The 20,748-nt window shown below is 37.2% G+C and overlaps 1 protein-coding gene across 9 annotated transcripts in view; it reads right to left on the reverse strand.

Moving 5' to 3' along the window:
• The window catches only part of LOC121314771 (FH1/FH2 domain-containing protein 3-like), a 263,850-nt gene that overhangs the window by 220,899 nt on the left and 22,203 nt on the right, over nt 1–20,748 (reverse strand). For all 9 annotated transcript variants that reach the window (XM_041248429.1, XM_041248428.1, XM_041248437.1 and 6 more), the window contains exon 3: nt 1,974–2,038. In XM_041248429.1, the coding sequence (XP_041104363.1) occupies nt 1,974–2,038 (65 nt within the window). The remainder of the gene's footprint in view (nt 1–1,973; nt 2,039–20,748) is intronic.

Genomic DNA, 20,748 nt, shown 5'->3' on the forward strand with positions numbered 1-20,748 from the left:
ACACCAAAAACCTACTTAATCTGAACTGCAGAAGTCCTGCACAGTCATGGCACAGCTGTAGTCTCTCTCACATATCTATCACTGTTTTTGAGGACTGTGACAATGTGGTGGAATGATCGAACATGACAGAATACCTATTTTATTCCAAATAAACCAGATTTTGACATAACGTTTATTTATTTATTTATTTACTTTTTTTTCTTTTTTTAATCCACTGTAATATTAAAGCAAAGATTTATGTATTTCGGTTTTTGTAAGTACATTTTAAAGCTTTCTGTAAATTTAAAAAATGGCTATAGCAATGTATAAAAATGAACAAAAACAAAAATACATAAATCTTTGCTTTAATGATACAGGGAATTAAAAATAAGAAAATAAATAAAGGTCAGGTCAGAATCATGTCATACAGGACAGTTATAATAGATGTGAATAATAAAAGTGTTTACAGAAGGCACATGTGGTTAAAAAAGGAACCAATATTCTAGTGGGATCTGAACATGAATGCTGCAGCATAAGGAAGAAGATTCCACCTCCAAGTCCTCAAATTTCCAATCAGTTTTAGAAAGCCAGTTCAGCGCACATTGTTAATAGTGCACTGAATAGGGAGTCCACTCTTCATCCTCTTCCTTTCAGTTATGCTGATGGCTAATGAACTGAAACCAACATGTGTACTTATTCTGGTCCACTATAGTGTGCACATGAGTTTGAAGACCACGGTGCTTCCTACAAATTCTCAAGGCATTCTTTAAATTAAATTCAGATTTGGTTGCACATTTTGTGGAGCTGCTAACATTCTCCACTTGTGTCTTCTTTCAAGTGAAAATGTTTTCTATTTCAGGTTACTATTACCAAGCTGCAATCTGTAAGATTCATTCAGTGAACCAAAGAAAAACCTTTCACTGAAACCATTTCAGAGTACATAAATTATATGTGCAAGCAACCTACAAACCAATTATGTGCATGAAAATGCACGACTCTGTGTGAAAGGCAATACCCTTCTTTACACATCTCCAACCCAGCTTAAACAAATAAAAAGAAGCACTTGTTTTGTATTACAAACAATACTCTTCATATGAAGTGAATACTTGGAATCTAACAATACTGGTCATGATTAATTCATTCCAGTCTGTGCTATAATGTTGTTTTCTAATGTAGCTCTATCAGAATCACAGTTGCTCCCACCTAATACTTAAAGACAGGTATCTGAGGAGGTGCAATTGGCGAGACATGGTGACTACATTTTGGTAATCCCTGTGTTCTGTTCAGATATCATGAACTGACATCCCTCACTGAACATCCTTGAAACTAAACCGCATTCGCTAGCCACTGAGGATAAGTTCATAAATCAACAAAAAAGATTCCTATTTTTCATTCTTAACTTGAGATCGCTCCACAACATAAATATACAGCTTAACAAAATGCAGATGTTTTCTCTACACCCTATTTTATATATATATATATATATATATATATATATATATATATATATATATAGAGAGAGAGAGAGAGAGAGAGAGAGAGAGAGAGAGAGAGAGAGAGAGAGAGAGAGAGAGAGAGAGAGGAGAGAGAGAGAGAGAGAGAGGTGAAACTAATTCAAACAGCCTATCACCAGATAGCCTTCCGAAAACTGACAAGCTCACGTCAATACTGGCTCTGCCCGACTGGCTCATTTGCAGCACAAGCCATAAAACATTAAAAAAAATATCCCAGGCGGAACTATCCCTAAGCATCTGACACAGTACTATTGTCACAGAAAACATCATCCTAACCTTCTGCCATAAAGGTGAAAGTGTCATAGAAAACAACATTTAAAAACGTGCTGTTGACTCTCCTCATTTTAAATTGTCACTCAACAAAAGGTAAAAGTCATAATAATTTATTTTAACTTACAGATGGGCTTACACTCATTTCTATTTTCTGTGCTGTCGTAGTAATTCTTACTCATTTTAATGCTCCTAACACTTTTAACTTACCGATGCAGGCATGGACCCTTACAGAGAGCTGTGTCCTCAGGACCATACTGTGTTTCTTGCCCCTCCTGGTTGAGAAAAACACAATTAAACAAAACACTACATCAGATTTATGTTAGCCCAATGCTTGTTTTATTAAAAAAACTGAAATTAATGGTGAACATTTTACTTTCAGTTAAAAGCTGGGGTGGGGCGATCGTTCAAACCGGGGCGTTGATCTATCAGAATCTGATATTTTATATATATATATATATACCCCCTTGAACATTTTTCACATTTTGTTGTGTCAGTGCCTCAGACTTTCATGCATCTAAATGAGGATTTTTTTTTTTCCCACTTATCTACACACATACTCCACACTGTTAAGGGGGAAAGTTTTTATTGAGAAAAAATATATATATTAAAAATACAAAGCTGAAAGATCATAATTGGATAAGTCTCCACCCCCCTGGGTTAATACTTGGTGGAAGCACCTTTGGCAGCAATTATAGCTGTGAGTCTGTTGGGATAGGTCTCTACCAACTTTGCATAACTAAATTTGGAAATATTTGACCATTCTTTACAAAACTGTTCAAACTCTGTCAAGTTCCTTGGGGAGCGTCGATGGACAGCAATCTTCACGTCATGCCACAAATTTTCGATTGGATTTAGGTTGTGGCTCTGACTGGGCCACTCAAGGACATTTACCTTTCTGTTACTTAGCCACTCCAGTGTAGCTTTGGCTGTGTGCTTTGGGTCATTGTCATGCTGAAAGGTGAACTTCTGTCCCAGTTTCAGCTTTCTTGCAGATGGCAGCAGGTTTTCCTCAAGGACTTATCTGTACTTTGCTCCATTCATTTTCTCTTCTATCCTGACAAGTGCCCCAGTCCCTGCTGATGAGAAACACCCCCATAACATGGTGCTGCCACCACCATGCTTCACAGTAGAGATTGTGTTCTTTGGGTGATGCACTGTGTTGGGTTTGCTCCAAAAATAACACTTTGCATTTAGGCCAAAAAGTTCCATTTTAGTTTCGTCAGACCACAAAACTTTTTGCCACATGGCTACATAATTTCCTGTGTGTTTTTTTGCATACTTTAAATGTGATTCAAGGTGGGCTTTCTTGAGTAATGGCTTCTTTCTTGCCACCCTACCATACAGGCCAGATTTGTGGAGTGCTTGGGATATTGTTGTCACATGCACACTTTGACCAGTAGCCTGTAACTCTTGCAAAGTTGTAATTGGCCTGTTGGAAGCCTCTGATCAGTCTCCTTCTTGCTCAGTCATCCAGTTTGGAGGTGCCATACACCTTCCACTTCTTAATAATTGCCTTGATCATGCTCCAAGGGATATTCAAGGCCTTTGGTATTTTTTTATACCCATCCCCTGATCTGTGCCTTTCAACAGCTTTGTCCTGGAGTTCTTTTGAAAGCACCTTGGTGCTCATGGTTGAGTCTTTGCTTTGAAATGCACTACCCAGGAGAGGGAACCTACAGGAACTGCTGAATGTATCCTGAAATTCTGTGAATCTCTACAATATAACACAGATGGAGGCCACTTAACTTGATGTGTGATTTTGAAGGTGATTGATTTTGAGCTAATTTAGTTTAGCTATTGCTATTTAGTTTTTTAATTAATTGTGTACAACTGTATAGAATATGTTTTCCCTTGGAAGTTGTGGGGTAGGATGTGTTGATAAATTTTTTAAAAAACTACTTTAATGCATTTTAATTCCAGGCTATAAGGCAACAAAAGGCGAACATTTTGAAAGGGGGTGTAGACTTTCTATAGGTACTGTATATACATATGCTTTTGTGGATGAGGAAAAAAAAATCTTTACAGCATTTTTTTTTTTTTTTGCAAAACTAAAAATGCAAATTCAAAAGTTTTTGTCCAATTTCCATTGACAGTGAATATGCTAGTTCTGAGTCACTGTCCCCAAGTTTGTCCCTGAACAGATTTATTAATTCTAATCACTTTACCCAGATTTCCAATCTTCTTGTTTTACAGGAACAAGATCAGGAGGCCTAACATGTCTACTGTGGTAGTTCATGTCACAGGTAACACAATAGCTGGGCTGACCTGATGTCAAAGATAAATGGTTCAGACAACTACTGAGCTGAGCTAGTGTCCATTCCGGCACTACAAAGAGAGATGAATAGGTCCACAGCCAAGTGCGTATTTAAAAGTCTGCTGTGGTGTCCTTCGAAGTCAGCTGAATGTTTTCCCAGGAAACCTAATCTGAAATTCTTCCTGAGAAAACCAGCACTTTGTCTTGACCTTTATAAATAAGAATCCATCTCCCTGGCTCTCCCTCACTCTGTCTCCTTCGGTGTGAATATCAGTGATGCCTACCTGGTCATTTCTCTAATTGTTTCCAGCCATGCAGAGCACTCGGAACTGGAGACTTGCTTCTTGTTTACTTTTCATTTCAATGCAGGAAGTAATATCAATTTCATCCTTCGTTCCCTTAATAGGTAAATAATTAAAATAAATAAAGGAGCCCCTTGGCTCTTGACATTCATGTTCTGCTACTTCAAGGTTACTTTAGCTCTTCACAACTTTACATGAGCACTCTCCCTGAGCCGCATCCTGAATGTTGTAGATCTCTTGCTTAATAATCAATACTGGGCTGAGATGTAGGTCTCTTTAATGAGTGTGAATACAAATTCCCAGTCTTTGATTGACTGTCTTCAGCAATAAAAAAAACTACTCATTTAGGGTGTTGGTGAGATAATGAACAACTAGTAGGTATGATACAGACATAATCAGTAACACTTCTTGCAGTTTCTCTCCACTGTTCCTCTCCTCTAATGCCACTTTAAAGTTATTTCAAATGCTGTGAATGTGGATAACGTTTTTTTTCTTTTTTAGGAGACAGACGCCAACATCTGATCGATTGAACTTGGGAAGTATTTAAGGTATAGGTCATTGCATACCTGTCATGATACTGGCAACTGCAGTGTATTATTTAAATTGTTGCCAGGGCATAACATCAGCTACCCTCAACAACAGCATTATTTCACACCTTAATCAGGTATCAGATTTCTACTTGAAAGAACAGACATCCTGTTATATAAATATGTACATGTTTGTGTTTATAAATAATGCTGATGTGGAGAGAACTGATGTTATGCCTCATTTAATTAGCGAAACACACTAACGAAAGCTGTATCCCAGTAAAAAGTGACTGCCCTCCCACTGACAGAGGGTACCACTTTTTACCAATTTCTCTGCAACCATTAGCCTTATTGGGTGCCTATTTATGAGATTTCAGAAAAAAAGTAATACTAGGATAATTCATGGTTAAAAAATAAATATATATTTTTAGATGAAGTAAACTGTTTTAGTTAGATCAAAAACTCTAGCTTTTACACCTACTTAACTGTTGCCTATCTCCGAGTGCTCTGGACTGCATTAAAATGTTACCTGAATTAAGCACTAAAAGTTACAAAAACAAAATACCAATGCTGAATAAGGAACAAGAGAAAATCATTACACACATGAACCTGAACTGTCACTAACATGGAAATGAATTTCAGTCAATACCAACTGGGGTTTGGAATTAAAACTGACAAGCCAGAAGTGAAGGAATCCACACAGGCCAAAAAAAGAAAAGAAAATAATTGAGACTTGGGGGGGGCTTTGCAGTTTGAGTTTCAGGAATCAACAGGTTCATTGACTCAGGCCACAACCTGCCACAGAACGGAACCCTGCTTAGTGTCCTCTGCAGTTTTCAACCCTTCATTTACAAAAAAAACAACATATTGTGTGTTGGCCTTATCGGCTAATTTCCCAAACCCTGCACTTAACCCGTGAAGCTGCAACGGTAAATTTATTAAGTGGAGCTGTGCTGTTTGCAACCTGTACATTCTTCTGCCAGTTCTGGCCCCAGGCTATTGATAGCACAGGGCCAGATGGCACTACTGTAGGCGCCACATCAAGAGAATCTCCCTGTGCAGAAACCTTGCCAGAAGTTGCACTTGCAATGGGTTTACTATGCAAATTTGCTGGATGGTTTGGTTGCTAAATCTCCTGTGGCATGCCAACAGGTTCAAACCAATATTTATATCTTAATACATTCCATAGAACTTTGGAGATGTAAAATATGCTGAAGCTGTAAAGCACTATTTTTTAATTGAATACCACTTAAACCATTCAGGACTGGGGAAACAAATTAAATATAGCATATTACAAATGTGATGCTAAACAACATTTGATAATGGAAAACTGCTATGTACCAAAAGCAGCAAAATAAAAAAGAAAAAAAGGTAATGCAGGTACATAAAAAATGTGAATAATTAATTTAAAAAATCAATTATACCAGGCCGTTTCAGAATACAAGTCATTCTTCAGCTGGATGGAAAAAGCAGTGCGAAAACAAGCTGTTTTTACAAAGAAGCTGTCTTTCAAAAGAAAAGTTCCAGAGGATGATGACAAGATGACGACATGGTGACTTCAGACTAGAATGTTAATTCCAAGCGGTTCTAAAGTGCCTAATTTGAAAATTAATTTGCGCTCTTTTTGCTTCCTGGCTACATTTGTCTCATAGCAGTGATTTTTCCACAAATTGTAATGTATTCTGCAGTGTGATCATTTGTGTTGAAATGTCTGGCAACAGGAGATGTAGAGGTGTTCATTTTTGTATTTTGTAGATGTCCCATGAAGCAATCAGCCAAATGCTGTTTTGTTTCCCTTGATGTACAGTTTTTCTTACACTTGACATAACTAGTGCAGCATACTATTCCTTTACTGGTGCAATTAAAAGCCTCATGAATAGTAAATGAAGATTTTGCCCCTTTGATTACTGTGTTGTTGTGGATGTATTTACAAGTAGCACAGCGCGACCTGTTGCATGGAAATTACCCTTTAAGATTGCCACAATGGGTCGAATGCTACTCTGGACTAAATATTCTCTTAGATTTATTTTGAGAGACACACCTCACACAGTATATGTGGCACATGAAATAACAAAAAAAAAGTTTGCTTCCTGCGGGATCTCTCCAGATTTATTCCAGTGCTCGGTAGGAATTTGTAACCCTCCCAAAGCGTGCTGCAAAGCTTCCGGTTTTAGTTAGAAAACGGGGTTCTGAGGCTTCCTGTCACATCCACTTCAACATCACCTCAGGAATTTCCCCCCCACCACAACCTCCCAATTTCCCCATTCCAACCGCAGTTACCGCATAGCCACAGCTGTAGATGTAGGGTTCACACACATTTTATTGCCATCAAAAAGGAAACTTAAATATCGTCAAATTGTATGGAAAAAGAAGACTGTGGGCACAGATGGGAATAATCTAAAGCTCAGGAGACCTGATATTTGCAATAAATGGTGATATATCAAACAAGAGATGTCTAGCAGATTAGCCTAAAAGTGAAATAATGTTTAAAAAAAAAAAAAAGTTTCATATAATTAAAACTTAACCCTTTGAGGTCCTATGTCGGACCAGGTCCGACATTACAATTTTCCCTTTCCAGTCCGATGTCGGACCCTGTCTGACATCATCAAAAAGACATCAAACACAGGTCTCTAGTCGTTTTTTCTCCAAAAAATCAGAGAAAACCTCTCAATGACTGAGTGAGACCAATAGCAACCAAGAGAAGCTGAAAAAAAGGTGGCGTATCTGATCAATACAGATAGCCCCTGCACCAGAGAGATAACACAGACACAAACAAAGAAGATAGCTGCTTCGGCATCCAGAATATCATGGACATTTGTAGAGCTTTTTGAGATGTTATAGTAATAAAATAAAGACTTGGATCGCATTATTTAGGAGTTTGGTGGTAAAACGAGTGATCAAGAGAGGATTTATCAGTATGTGCGACTATAAAGAGGTATGTGAAAGATACAGCGAACAAGGGGTGGGGTTTGGCTGGAGATGCAGTACTGAGTGTCCTTTGCTATGCAGTGCCTTTTAAACCTGTTTTACTCAGTGTGTGTAAAATAAACAGCGCGTGTGAAAATAAATTGGACCTGACGTGCCTGACAAGCACTGAATAAATGGACCGCTAAGGGTTTAAATGTATTTTTTTATTCCCAACTGATTTAACAGTCTGATAAATATGTGTTGTCATAGTGACCATCTGGTAGTGCACATTCCATTTGAGGGAAAAAATTTTTTACTGGTGCAAATAATCAGGGTAAAATCATAATAAACTTGATACTTGAGAATCAGATTAGTTAAATTAACGTGTTATTTAGTGCCCAAAATACTATTGCAAATACTGTGAGTGCTTTTCATCAATACGCGCAATAATTGGCACGTGTTAAATGTAGTGCTTCACATTATGGGAATCAGAATGAATATGTGAATTATATGATCATGTGTTTAAATGAAGCATCCAGCTCAGATTAATGAGATGAGCTGTAGTCACATGGGGCTCTATGTATCATTGATTTTTCTTTCGTATCTTGACTTTTTGTAGGTTTTTGTGACTTTGTAGACCTACCCGCGATGTACTGAAGTAATTTTCACTCCCGTAACTTAGTTTTATCCTTGCTGTGGTAGTTTAGTTAAGACTGTTCATTTTAAACTGCTTTCATGTGCACATGTATGAATCTCATTGAAGTTACATGCTTGCCCTTGATGTATTATCATTTTTTCCTGATTTACGACTTTGGTTTGTGGTTGTTATTTTACACATGCCTCTCACTGGCTTGGATTCAGTTAGCTGTTTGGATGTGAAACTTCCTGTTTAAATGTTTCCGAGTTTTGAGTTAATTTAAAATAAAGCACCTTAAAATCCAAAAGAAACACACACACACACACACATATATATATATATATATATATATATATATATATATATATATATATATATATATATAATATAGACAGTCACTATATTAGATAACAACGACAATTTTGTTTTGGTCTCATATTTTAAGGTGCTTTATTTTAAACTTCACATTGATAATGGAAGGCTAACACAGAAACAAATCATTGCAGAGTTCTTTAATTAAAACACAAACTGAAATCTTTTCTTCTCAGTAATTAATTTTGTAGTGCACAGATAACTGAAATATGACAAAAATAATTTACTTGTGTAGCCTACTGTATGTACTGTACTGTTTTTCCTTTAATCAACTAAAATATATACGTAGACTAAAACAAAAGTTTTCTTCAGTATTCTTAAAGGGTATTTTACTATGTTAAATGTTCCCATGTGTTGCTACTACTGTTTACGTAAGGTGTGTGTATTGTTTTATTTTTAGCAGGCAGTGCTGTTTTCAATGAAGCCATTCCAAATTTCTGATGCCAGGGCAAATTTATCTGTCTGAAGGTGAGCAGTCTATGTGGGTACGCGTGAAGCCATTTTGAGTAGGGAATGCAATTTAAAAGTTTAAAAAAGTGGTCAAAAAAATATATATATATATATATATATATATATATATATATATATATATTATATATATATATATATATATATATATATATATAACAATACACACACCTTATGTAAACAGTTATAGCAACACACAGGAACACAATAAAATAAAAAGGCCCTTATGTACCCTTTAAGTGAAAGCACTGAACGCATAAGGAAGCATGGTTAGGGTACAGACGAGTGCAAACTGCAGAATTACCATGCAAACTTACCATGGTAAACTTCCATATACAGAAACAAGCTTTTATTTATGCTTTCTGCTTTTGGTGACCCTTTCTTTTAGATCTACGTTTTGGTTTGTTTTTGCTGTGCCCGGGTGTCTGCGCTATGTTTAACATCATCGTTTAACGTTTAACACATTACATTGAGTTTGTCCTGTTTGTTTTTTGCTGCTTTCTTTTTTGTAATCCTCTTAAGGTCATGCCTTGTGTTTTATGTCAAGTGTCTGCCGCTTACAGTGTCCCAGTGAATTTATTTTGTTAGTTATTTCTTTCCATGTTTCTTTTCTTAAATGTTTTTTGGCCCTGCAAAGTCTGAAATAATATTTCTTACTTTTTTTTTTTGCCATTTCACTAACTAACAGGTCAATTTCATCTTTGTGGAAATTTGTTTTCCTTTTCTTTTTGGCCAGTGCCAGTGTTTCGTCAAGGTCGGAGTCTGAGGAAGCCACAGCTCGATCTTATTATATGTGCTTGCTACTTCTTTCTGTTCACTATACCACTTGTTTGGCTGGAGATGCAGTACTGAGTGTCCTTTGCTATGCAGTGTCTTTTAAACCTGTTTTACTCAGTGCGTGTAAAATAAACAGCGCGTGTGAAAATAAATTGGACCTGACGTGCCTGACAAGCACTGAATAAATGGACCGCTAAGGGTTTAAATGTATTTCTTTATTCCCAACTGATTTAACAGTCTGATAAATATGTGTTGTCATAGTGACCATCTGGTAGTGCACATTCCATCTGAGGGAAAAAAAAAATTTACTGGTGCAAATAATCAGGGTAAAATCATAATAAACTTGATACTTAGTGCCGGTGTTTCATCAAGGTCGGAGTCTGAGGAAGCCACAGCTCGATCTTATTATATGTGCTTGCTACTTATTTCTGTTCACTATAACACTTGTTTGGCTGGAGATGCAGTACTGAGTGTCCTTTGCTATGCAGTGCCTTTTAAACCACTTGTTTATCTTTACCAGAAGGAAGTTCTAAATCTTGACTTTTTCAAGCCAACAACTGCTAGGAGTAATGCTGTGCCTGGTTTAGTGAAGCTGCTTTGTTCATTACGTTATTTAGCCTCTGGCTCTTTTCAATCTACCGTGGGTGCATTTGCTGGGCTTTCTCAACCCACCTTTTCAAGGTGTTTCCAGCACGTACTACATGTCCTGCTAAACTTCTCACAAACTTCACTTTTTTCCATACAAAGGATAGGTTTACACCACTTGAAAGTGGGCTTCTACCAGGTGGCTGGCTTCCCCAATGTGATTGGTGCTATTGATTGTACTCACATAGCACTGTCACCGCCAAGTGAAAGGGAGCAGATTTTCCAGAACAGAAAGCATGAAATTTTCCAGAATAGAAAGCATCATACCCTAAATGTACAGATGGTGTGTGACTCTCAAATGAAGATTCTGAATGTGGTTGCTGGCTATCCTGGTAGTGCCCACAACAATTATATATTGAGACAGTGGTCTGATGATTTTGAGACCGGAAAATATGTGGAACAATGGCTGTTGGGTAGGTGTTATTACATTCCAGGTGCTAATGTTGTTGATCATTGTAACTTTGCAATAACAATCTTAATAAACATAATCTGGCTATGGGCTAAGGCCATGGCTTTTAACCTCTGTGGCTGATCCTAGCAGTCTAGCAGAGTTCCAGTATAACATAGCACACATGTCTACACACGTGATCACTGAGCAGCCTTTTGATTGTTAAAAAAAAAAATCAAGTTAGATGTCTAGACAAATCAGGAGTTGTGCTACAGTATGGTCCTGCACAATGTTGTCAGATCATTACTGCATGCTGCATTTTGCACAACACAGCTATCAACAATGGTTTACCAGGAGACATGTTAGACAACCTTTCCCCGATCCACCTATGGAGCCTGTTCTACTGGGTGATAATATAGGGCTGGGAAGAGAAGTGAGGCTACGTATCATCAATCAATATTTCTCATGCAAGTACAATAAAAAGAATAAAAATGTATGCCGTTGCACAGCATGACTTATTGTATATGCATTAACATTAGAACCGACACGGTAGTCATTTTGTCGGTTTGACGTTTTCAAATTTAAATTACTTGCGTGTCTGAAAGTTATGTGGTTTTCCGTTTATGACTTTTCCTAAATACATGTATTAATTACCCTGACGGCGTTTGAAAAGCAGGATCGCGAAAAATAAGGCCTTTTACAATACATATTTTTATTTGGAATATAACCTACAGTATTCTATTTATTTATATACAAGCCTGTTGTTATCTCCCCCACTGAGCTTACAGCAGTATGTCTTTGAATAGAATATGGCTCTTGAAGTCTAGACATGTGCTATCCAAATATCTATTGTAATCCTATCAATTCCTTGGAGAACTGCCGTCTGGCTGTCTACGTGAGCATATATAATCTGCTGTCGTATAGTATTACTATTTTACTTTCACAGGTACGCAGAAACTAAAAATGGCTCAAAAAAGATGCATGGCCACACAAGAAGTGATTGCTATGCTTACCGCTTTCTCCGAAAATTATTTTAATGCAGGGAATGTCAGTGATCACAGCAGCGATGAACATGGGATTTGTGAAACAGGCAGTTCCACAAGTGAATCAGAGAAAGGTGCCACTGAAGTGCCACAACCACAAAGAAGGCTCCCCATACAGAAGAGGTCATGGCAGAACCAGCAGTCCTGGGGAATCCTCTGCAGTGCCAGCGGCTTTGTCTGTATCCTCTCCTAGAGCAGCTGCATGCGTGCCAGCCATGCCAATCGCTTCACCCACAGCAGTACTAAGGACAGCGACTCCAGCTGCATCGTCAGGAGGCATTCAGGAGACTGGGAAGGATGGCACTATTTAGGACATTATACAAAATGATGATTCCGGGCAATGTCGTTCGAAGAATTAGAAGTGTTTATTGCAATCCTGCGCTTTGATTTGAGAGCAACGAGAAGTGCCCACCTTCAGACAGATAAATTTGCCCTGGTATCAGAAATTTGGAATGGATTCTTTTAAAACAACATTACCTGCCACAAGCTGGGAGAGAACGTTATAGTGTACAAGCATCTGTTTCCAACAAAAGCACAGTATCGCTAGACAAAACACATGTCAAACAAACCTGACAAATCTGGGATCAAGTTTTAGCTGGCAGCAGACATTGACCAAAAACGTGGTGAATGGTTACCCTTACTTGGAAAAAAGATGAAACTCGCCCAGCTGGTCAGAGACTGAATGACAATGTCTTACTTAGGTTGATGGACCCGTACTTAGGAAAAGGGAGGAAAGTTACACTGACATTTTTTTTTACTTCACTGAAATTGGCAAAAGAGTTGAAGAAAAAAAAACAGCCTGGTTAAAACAGTGAACAAAGCAAGAAGAGTGCCCACCATCTGTACAAAACTTGCAACCACAGCTGTATTCCTCTAACTGTTTACAAGTGCAAGCCAAAATAGAATGTAATTATTCTCAGTTCCCTTCATATGTCAGTTGCCATCGGGACTGTTGACATGAAAAAAACGGAGACTGGATTTCTACAATGACAAATAGTATGGAATGGATGTTTTAGACCAGATGGCACGTCAGTACTCAGTGAAAGATGGTTTTCGCCGGTGGCCAGCTGCTGTATTTTACAATGTACTGACATCAATTCCTTCATTTTGTACAAGGAATGCACCAGGGGAAATATCAGTAGGAGATATTTCATCGTGAAGCTAGCTACAGAGCGTTGGCAGAAACATTTCGATCAGAAAACTGCAAAGCATCAAGCAAATTGACTGTTTCACAAATTCAAAAGAAACAAGGACCAGAGGTCACAAATAGAGATTAGACAAATGGGCATTCAGAACAGAAAATAGGAGGCACTTTTTTTACACAGAGACTTGTGAGGGTCAGAATGAGATTCTGGGATTGATAAGCTACTAATAACCAAACGAGCAAGGTGGGCCGAATGGCCTTCTCTCGTTTGTAAACTTTCTTAAAAAAAAAAAAGAAAATGCAGCTCAACCTGGATTCAGTGCTGCACCCGGTGACATACACATACAAGAGCAAACAATACCAGTTAGCTAAAAGCAATAAAAATAAAACTTCCGATATCTCTGCCCAATGTGAAAGAGCAGTATGTGGTAAATGCACAAGAAAAGTTGAGAAGTGTTACATCTGTGTGGATTGTGCTACTTAGGGTGCCACTCTGAAAGCGCATTCATGTTACATAATTACGGAATTAAGTTTTTTTCTTTTTTTTACATTAATTTAAAAGAAAACGTTTTTACACTTGTGTATGTACATATACCTGTTTACACACTAGTTTCTTTTGAAATGTTTATTTTATTATAGTTTTTCATTTTAAGAAGTAGTGCTTTACATGTGGTAAGTTAGAAAATAAACCCTTTTATGTTTAATTGTTCATTTAAATAAGATGTTTTGGCTGTGCAGATGTTTGATATGATGTGCTTGAATAAAACTTTGAGTTGTATCCGATGGTTTGTCTTTCATTATAATATTGAGGTTGTTTAAAATGTAACTGTCATAATGACTGCCAGCAGCAGTCCTAGGTATGAGTATAACGGCAGCGGTTCTAGTGTTAAAGGAATAATTAGGGTCACATGGTCAACATATGTAATGATTCTCTGCATATTTCGCCTTCTCAACTGCAATATTAACAATTGCTTTTATTTCTTTGATCTGGAAGCATCCTCATGTGATTGATGGGACATCCCTCTGTCTTTGCAAACCAATTCTGTGTGTGCGTGGAGAACATGAATTTGGAGTAGATGTTGAGGCTGCAGCTGTGGTCATTGAAGTATCGCCCTCTGTGGTGGATGTGTTGCTGCTGTTTCTGATCACAGTATTCATCAGCTCCAGAGCTCCAGTAAGTGTGGAACAAAGTGCTATGTGCTGCTATCTATTGATATTCAGTTTGTTTATTGGCTGACATAATCTATAGAGCTCTGGTCTGACCTTGTAAAGCTTGTGTTTGTCTCTCCAAGCATAAGTGAGTTTTCTAAGAGATGCACAGCGGTTTAGGATTGCTCTAGCTTGTTTGTGCAGATGACCATTCATATCGCAAAGTTTCAGGTCTAACATTACATCAGAACGTCAACATTTTTTACCAGGATGCATAGCCTGATGAAGTGTTGGGTTGTACTAGTACTAGATCAGAGCTTGATCCAATGTCTTATTCTTTATTATTATATACATTGAGGAACTTCAGCTACAAAGACTTATTCATAGCCTGTAAGATGACAGCAGGTATTTTGTGATTGGTAAGCCTCTTCGGGTTTATTGCATTAAAGCATGCTGCAATCCTTTTGCTTCAAATAAATAATGAAATAAACAAATAAATGCACTGGTTAATATAAACTATAGTAAACTGAAACAGGATAAAACAGAACAGCCCTTCTTATATGTATGCACAGTAGTCTATATGCTTGCATCACATCTTGTTGCAGATTAGACCTATTGTATATTAATTTTCATGTTTTTAAAAAGTAGTTTCAGCTGCCATCCACCTGGTGTTGCAAAAGATGCAGATGTAATTTGAACCTCAAAACTGTAAAAATGTAAACAACACCAAGCTACAGATATTGAGTTCCAAGCTTTAAACATATTCCTGTTTACAAGTAAGAGCTCATATTTATTATGAATATATTGTGTTGTTATGTATTTGGTAACATATTATGATAATGATCATTATGGTAATTGTTTAGTTCGAAACTTTGAAAATGTAATGGAGTAAGTGTAACGAGAGTCTGCAGGACCTAAATAATATTTTAGAAACTGTGGCTTACATGACACTATTCACAGTTTTATTGCAGTACATTATGATAATTCCAGTAATTGACACAGGTGCTACCACTAGGGTCCCAGTAATGGTAGTCCTAGTGTCACATTTAATAAAGAAAATAAAACAAAACAAAGCTAAAACAAGGCGAGCGCTAGCCTCATTAAAAGAGATAGCCCACTCCAGGAACCTACTACACTATGCAAACTAAACCTACTGTTGTTGCTCCCGATGTCCTGGCCTTCCAGTCTCACTGGGCACACCCCCCAGCCAGTCAGAACTTCTCGATCAGCTCAACGCCGGGTGAGCCTACCTGCTCAATTGGTTCCCAAGGAACAAGTCTCCTGTTACGCGTCCAAGTCGCACACAACCAGACAAGAACCAGTGACAAAGTCCTCCCTGTCACATGGTGTAATTAATTTAAATAAATAAAATAATTAAGACTATCAATGCTTAAAGTCTACAGTCTTATATTTCTGAAACAACATAATGACTAGAGAACTTTCAACACATTCTAGCTGTCTTTCTCTTAAGTCTAGCTACTAGCAGAACATCTGAAGCCTGTAAAAATGAGATGGTTGTAAGTGCACATACTGTACAGTATCTTGCATACAGAGAACTGACTAGATCCCTGCTATGGATGACCTTGTTTGAGATGTCTGGAAGTGCATGAGTAAAGTAATACCACAACTTAATCACAACTGAAAACACTCCCATCACACCACCAGAGTTAAGCTAAAACCAAACTTATTCTGGAAGACATATGTGGAACTTCAAGAAGTTTCATTAGATCACTCAGAACAGATATCTCGTCTGAAGTGATCTGATTAGAGTGGTCTGCAGAAATAAGTATTACCTGCAGTCTTGTGTTCAGAGACTAGGATGTAACTTGGTGAACCTCTACATTATATACTGTGCCATTATATTCTTCAATATATTGCAATTTCATGTACCTAAGGGGCAGCAAAAACTGTCTGTGTCCCTTTGTAAGGCCAGTGCAAATGACTGTTGCCTTGAATCAATCATGTTTTCTTAACACTGCAGTAAATGTTCGCTACTTTGAACTGTATAAACAGCACCATATTATTATATGTCTTTTTTTTTTTTTTTTTTTTTTTTTTGTCACAGAATCCAGTTATGTAACAGCTTTTCTGATTGCAAAGACCAGCTGCTCCGGAGCATAAAGCCAGACATCAGACATCAGAAATCAGAAATCAGAAATCTCTGCAGCTTATCAATTTGGAGTCTAGCTGGATATCTCTCATTCTTTGCATTTTTTGTTTTGAGACAAACAAACCTAAAGTCAAGATCCACAGTCAAAGTGCAGAGATTTGTTTTAGCAGTACGAATCAACCCATCAAGTATTGAGACTGGTGGGGAAAAAAAAAAAAAAAAAAAAAAAACAAAAAAAAAAAACATAATGATTGGGGTTGGGACATCTTTCTCACTGATTATTTTAAACACAAACATGTACTTATTTATTTACTGAGACTTATTGAGTCAACAAAAGCATATTTTGTGAAACTAGCACCCCAAGGTTCTGAATACCGCACCAAACAAGAAACAGCCTGGGTATAATCTTCAACTTTGATTTAAACAACTCAACTGACAGATTCCTGGGTTGCTCTGGGCCACATAAATTTAAAACTATGCCAACATTGAGAAAAATAAAAACTTCCTACAGTACAATGGTTAAGCACATCTCTTCATCTTAAAGTAATCCCTACAAAAAATGTCAAGAACTCCTATTAAGGTTTCAGTGGTAATTTTCTTCGTGCCAGATATGACAGACAAAGAGAACAAGATGTGATACCCTTTTATTACACTAACTAAACAATAATTAATCACAAGCTTTCAAGACCTCAAAAGTCTCTTCTTCAGGTGAAAGTAGAAAAGATTTAGTGATAATTAAAAAAAAAAAAAAAAAAAAAAAAAAAACTTCCACTCCTGGTCTTTATTCCAACCCGGTTTTAAATTGTTTAATTGAACCAATTAAACCTCCATTCAGACCCTGAAATAATTAATTAGCAGATTCTGCAGAGTCAACGCTCTGGTTTGAACGGTCACCCTTCACCTCTCTGAACTTTTAGCTGAAAGTAAAATTTTCTAAATTAATTTCCTTATTTATCAACCATGCACAAATAATGCCTGAGGGAAATATCGTGGCTCATGTGAAAAAACTGCCTAGTGGTAGCTGCTCTGTGCATGAATGATTCCACCATCGATGATGAAGGTTCAGATGATGAAGACGTGGAGTTTCGGTTCAGAGATACAGTCTCCGCAGTCTGATTGATTACACTTTCCTGTTACGCTACAATCCATATTTTTTATTTATTTAAATTTTTGTAGACATTGCAAGAGCTTGTAACTTTTTTTGCACTGAACATTTTAATGCTATAGTGCTACTTTGGACGTATGTAATGTAAAGCCCTTTATTTTAGTGGACCGAAAATTTCATGCACATATATATATATATATATATATGTATATATATATATATATATATTTATATGGACCGATATATATATATATATATATATATATATATATATACACACACACACACACACACACACACACACACACACACACACACACACACACACAAATATAAAATTTACATTAAATAAAATCGCAGACTTTTATTTTAGCGTTTTTCACCTACAAATGTGTTTTTTTATATATGTGGTTTTGCACTGGACACTGTACAAAGTTTAATGTTTGTTTTGTGACACACAGTGGACATACTGCAGCAGCTTTGAATTGTATTTTAAATGTTAACTACTTCTTGATTCTTTAGCGTTTGTGTGCTGTGCTCTGTGTTTTTTCATTTGCACGGTTCAGATTATTTTATTAATGTTATTAATGTTGGAATGTATTTTCTATTGTTTTGTTACAGTATTTGCACGGTTCAGATTATTTTATTAATGTTATTAGTTGTTAGAATTAATACAGCAAAAAAATGATTCGTTGAAACTCTGTTTTGTACTGCGCAGCTAACGCTACTGTAGCTAACTGGAAAATCTTATGCACTGTGACGTGGCTGCTCAACTGTGGAGTGTTAGATTATGTCTTGGAACTAGGAAGAGAGATCGTTACCACAGAGTACTTTGAGCAAGTGTCTTTTAGCTCTGTATTCCAATGCTGTAACCAAAAGCAACAAACCTGAGCCAAGGAAATAAAGAATACTGAACGGAGAAATCTCGTTTGGACATTGTTTATACACTTCACTAACCCAGCCGGCTCTTCTGAAGTGTACACATATACTTTACCAGCCTATGACGGATTCAACGCCTTCGACACCCCACTTTTGCCTTAACAACAACTTTACGCCCCCTGGGTGTTGACTCGACAGAATCCGGTATATAATTGTACCTGTTAAACCTGGAGTGGAATGGCCCTCCAGGACTGTGACAGGACAACCCTACTTTAGACGACCAATATTGTTATGGAAAAGATTCCCAATGAATTTTTTTTAAATTTTATTTCCCACAGACTTTTTAATGTCTATCCTAATAATATCACAAATAATCCTAAAGTGTAATGACTACATGATGTCCAGGTATGTGCATGCGGTTATAGGAGTTCCTTCTTTTAAGGATTATGTTATTTGTTTGGCATGGCTGCACTGCTTTCTCGATTGGAAATGCAGTGTTCAGGAAGCTACTGATGTTTACAAAGGTTTTTGTTAATATTGATCGATCTAATTATTCCCTTTTTCAACACGCCTGTTTTACCAATTTGGATGCTAGCATGTTTTCCCTCCAGAGTCCAAAATCTGAGAGGAGTCTCAGTGCCTTTAGGTAGTTTGTATTCATTATAAAAGCAACAACACAAGCATTAGCTGTTATGGTTTAAAAAAGAGCCTTAAAACAGTTTCATGTAGTGTACATTCATTACTAAGCCCAGTCTAGCACTTGTCACCTCACAGTGGTTTGTACATGGTTACTCATTGGTTGTCAAGCGTCACTGTTTAATTTGCTTGTTGGTGACCACAGAACCATCTTCACACATGGCCAGAACACACGTCATGAACTTGATGGCTGACAGATGTCCTGCAGACAAAATAAAAGCTGAAAAGAAAACTTGTGTGTCATTTTGGACCAGCCATAGACAGCGAAAGAAAGGTGATGCCCAGGAATAGACTTAGACACCTCTAGTAACACGATTTACAAAAGATTAGGATCAATAAAGCTGCAAGGCTTTTGGCAAACCAGGATGATCTTTTTCTTTGTTTAGTGCGAACAGCATGTCCTTGACAACTATTTTTCTGTGTCTGTAATAAAGAATGCCAGCCCATACAAAGGTTTAAATGGGGCTAAGCCACTTAGCTACTTTTCTGTTGCCCTCTGTATTACTGAAAATTGACAAATTAGCTCCGCTTCGGGACAGGATTACAACTTGAATGCAGTTACAACTAAAAGAGGAGCTAAAATCTGATTTCAGCCCATTGAAATCCGAGAGATGGAAACCAATGAGAAGGGACTTTAGGACAACATTCTTGAGGAAAAAAAACAAAAACAAAAAATAACAGGAATTAAGGTTATTCTGATGTCCCTAGACCAGTGGTTTTCAACCCACTGTGTCTGCAGGTTTTTATTCCAGCTGAACTCTCAGTTACTTAACTAGACCCTTAATTGAAATGATAATTTGCTTAGTTTAACTTTTTTAATTGTTTTCAGGTCTTAAACAATTGCAGTGTTCAAGTTAATGTTGGCGCTAACTTGAAATCTGCAAGTGTTTAAGAGCTGAAAACAATTAAAAAGGTTAATTAAGCAAATCATCAATCCAATTAAGTGTCTAGTTAAGTAATTGAGAGCTCAGTTGGAATGAAAACCAGCAGACACGGTGGGTCCCCAGGAAGACGGTTTTTAGAAACACAGCCTTAGACACACGGATCCATTTCTAAATCAACAGACAAAACAACTGCCGTTATATGTGCTTATACAATAGGGAAGCCCTTCGTATAGGAATGAAGGGAAATAAACACTCAACATCATATAGCATCTCACAAGAAGCTCTGAATACAATGCAGTGTCCCATAACCTTTCTAATTTTATTCAGTTTATTCCTCACAAATTTCTGTGCAGTTTATTTAATCAGAAAGCATACCTGGTGGACTGTCACGTTTGTTCACAAGCCACAAACATAGAGTTAGATGTAGAAAAACAGTAAGCCCAGAGAAAATCTGCCTGCCCACTTATCACTGCGAATGAAATAGCAGGCTCTCTTAGGTAGGATGGTACCCTCTTTTATACTTAATCTTTTTGTTACTATCATAACGTTTGGCAAAAAATACTACACCTGCAAGCAGCTTTAAAATTATTTGGAAAACTATACAGGGCGCTACACAAAATAATTACTATGTATGGCAAACATGGTTTTATCTTTCCAGAATACTACAGCTACATAATGTAGACCTTTAATTTGCA

The sequence above is a fragment of the Polyodon spathula genome, chromosome 4 (assembly GCF_017654505.1).
Source record: "Polyodon spathula isolate WHYD16114869_AA chromosome 4, ASM1765450v1, whole genome shotgun sequence".
NCBI lineage: Eukaryota > Metazoa > Chordata > Actinopteri > Acipenseriformes > Polyodontidae > Polyodon > Polyodon spathula.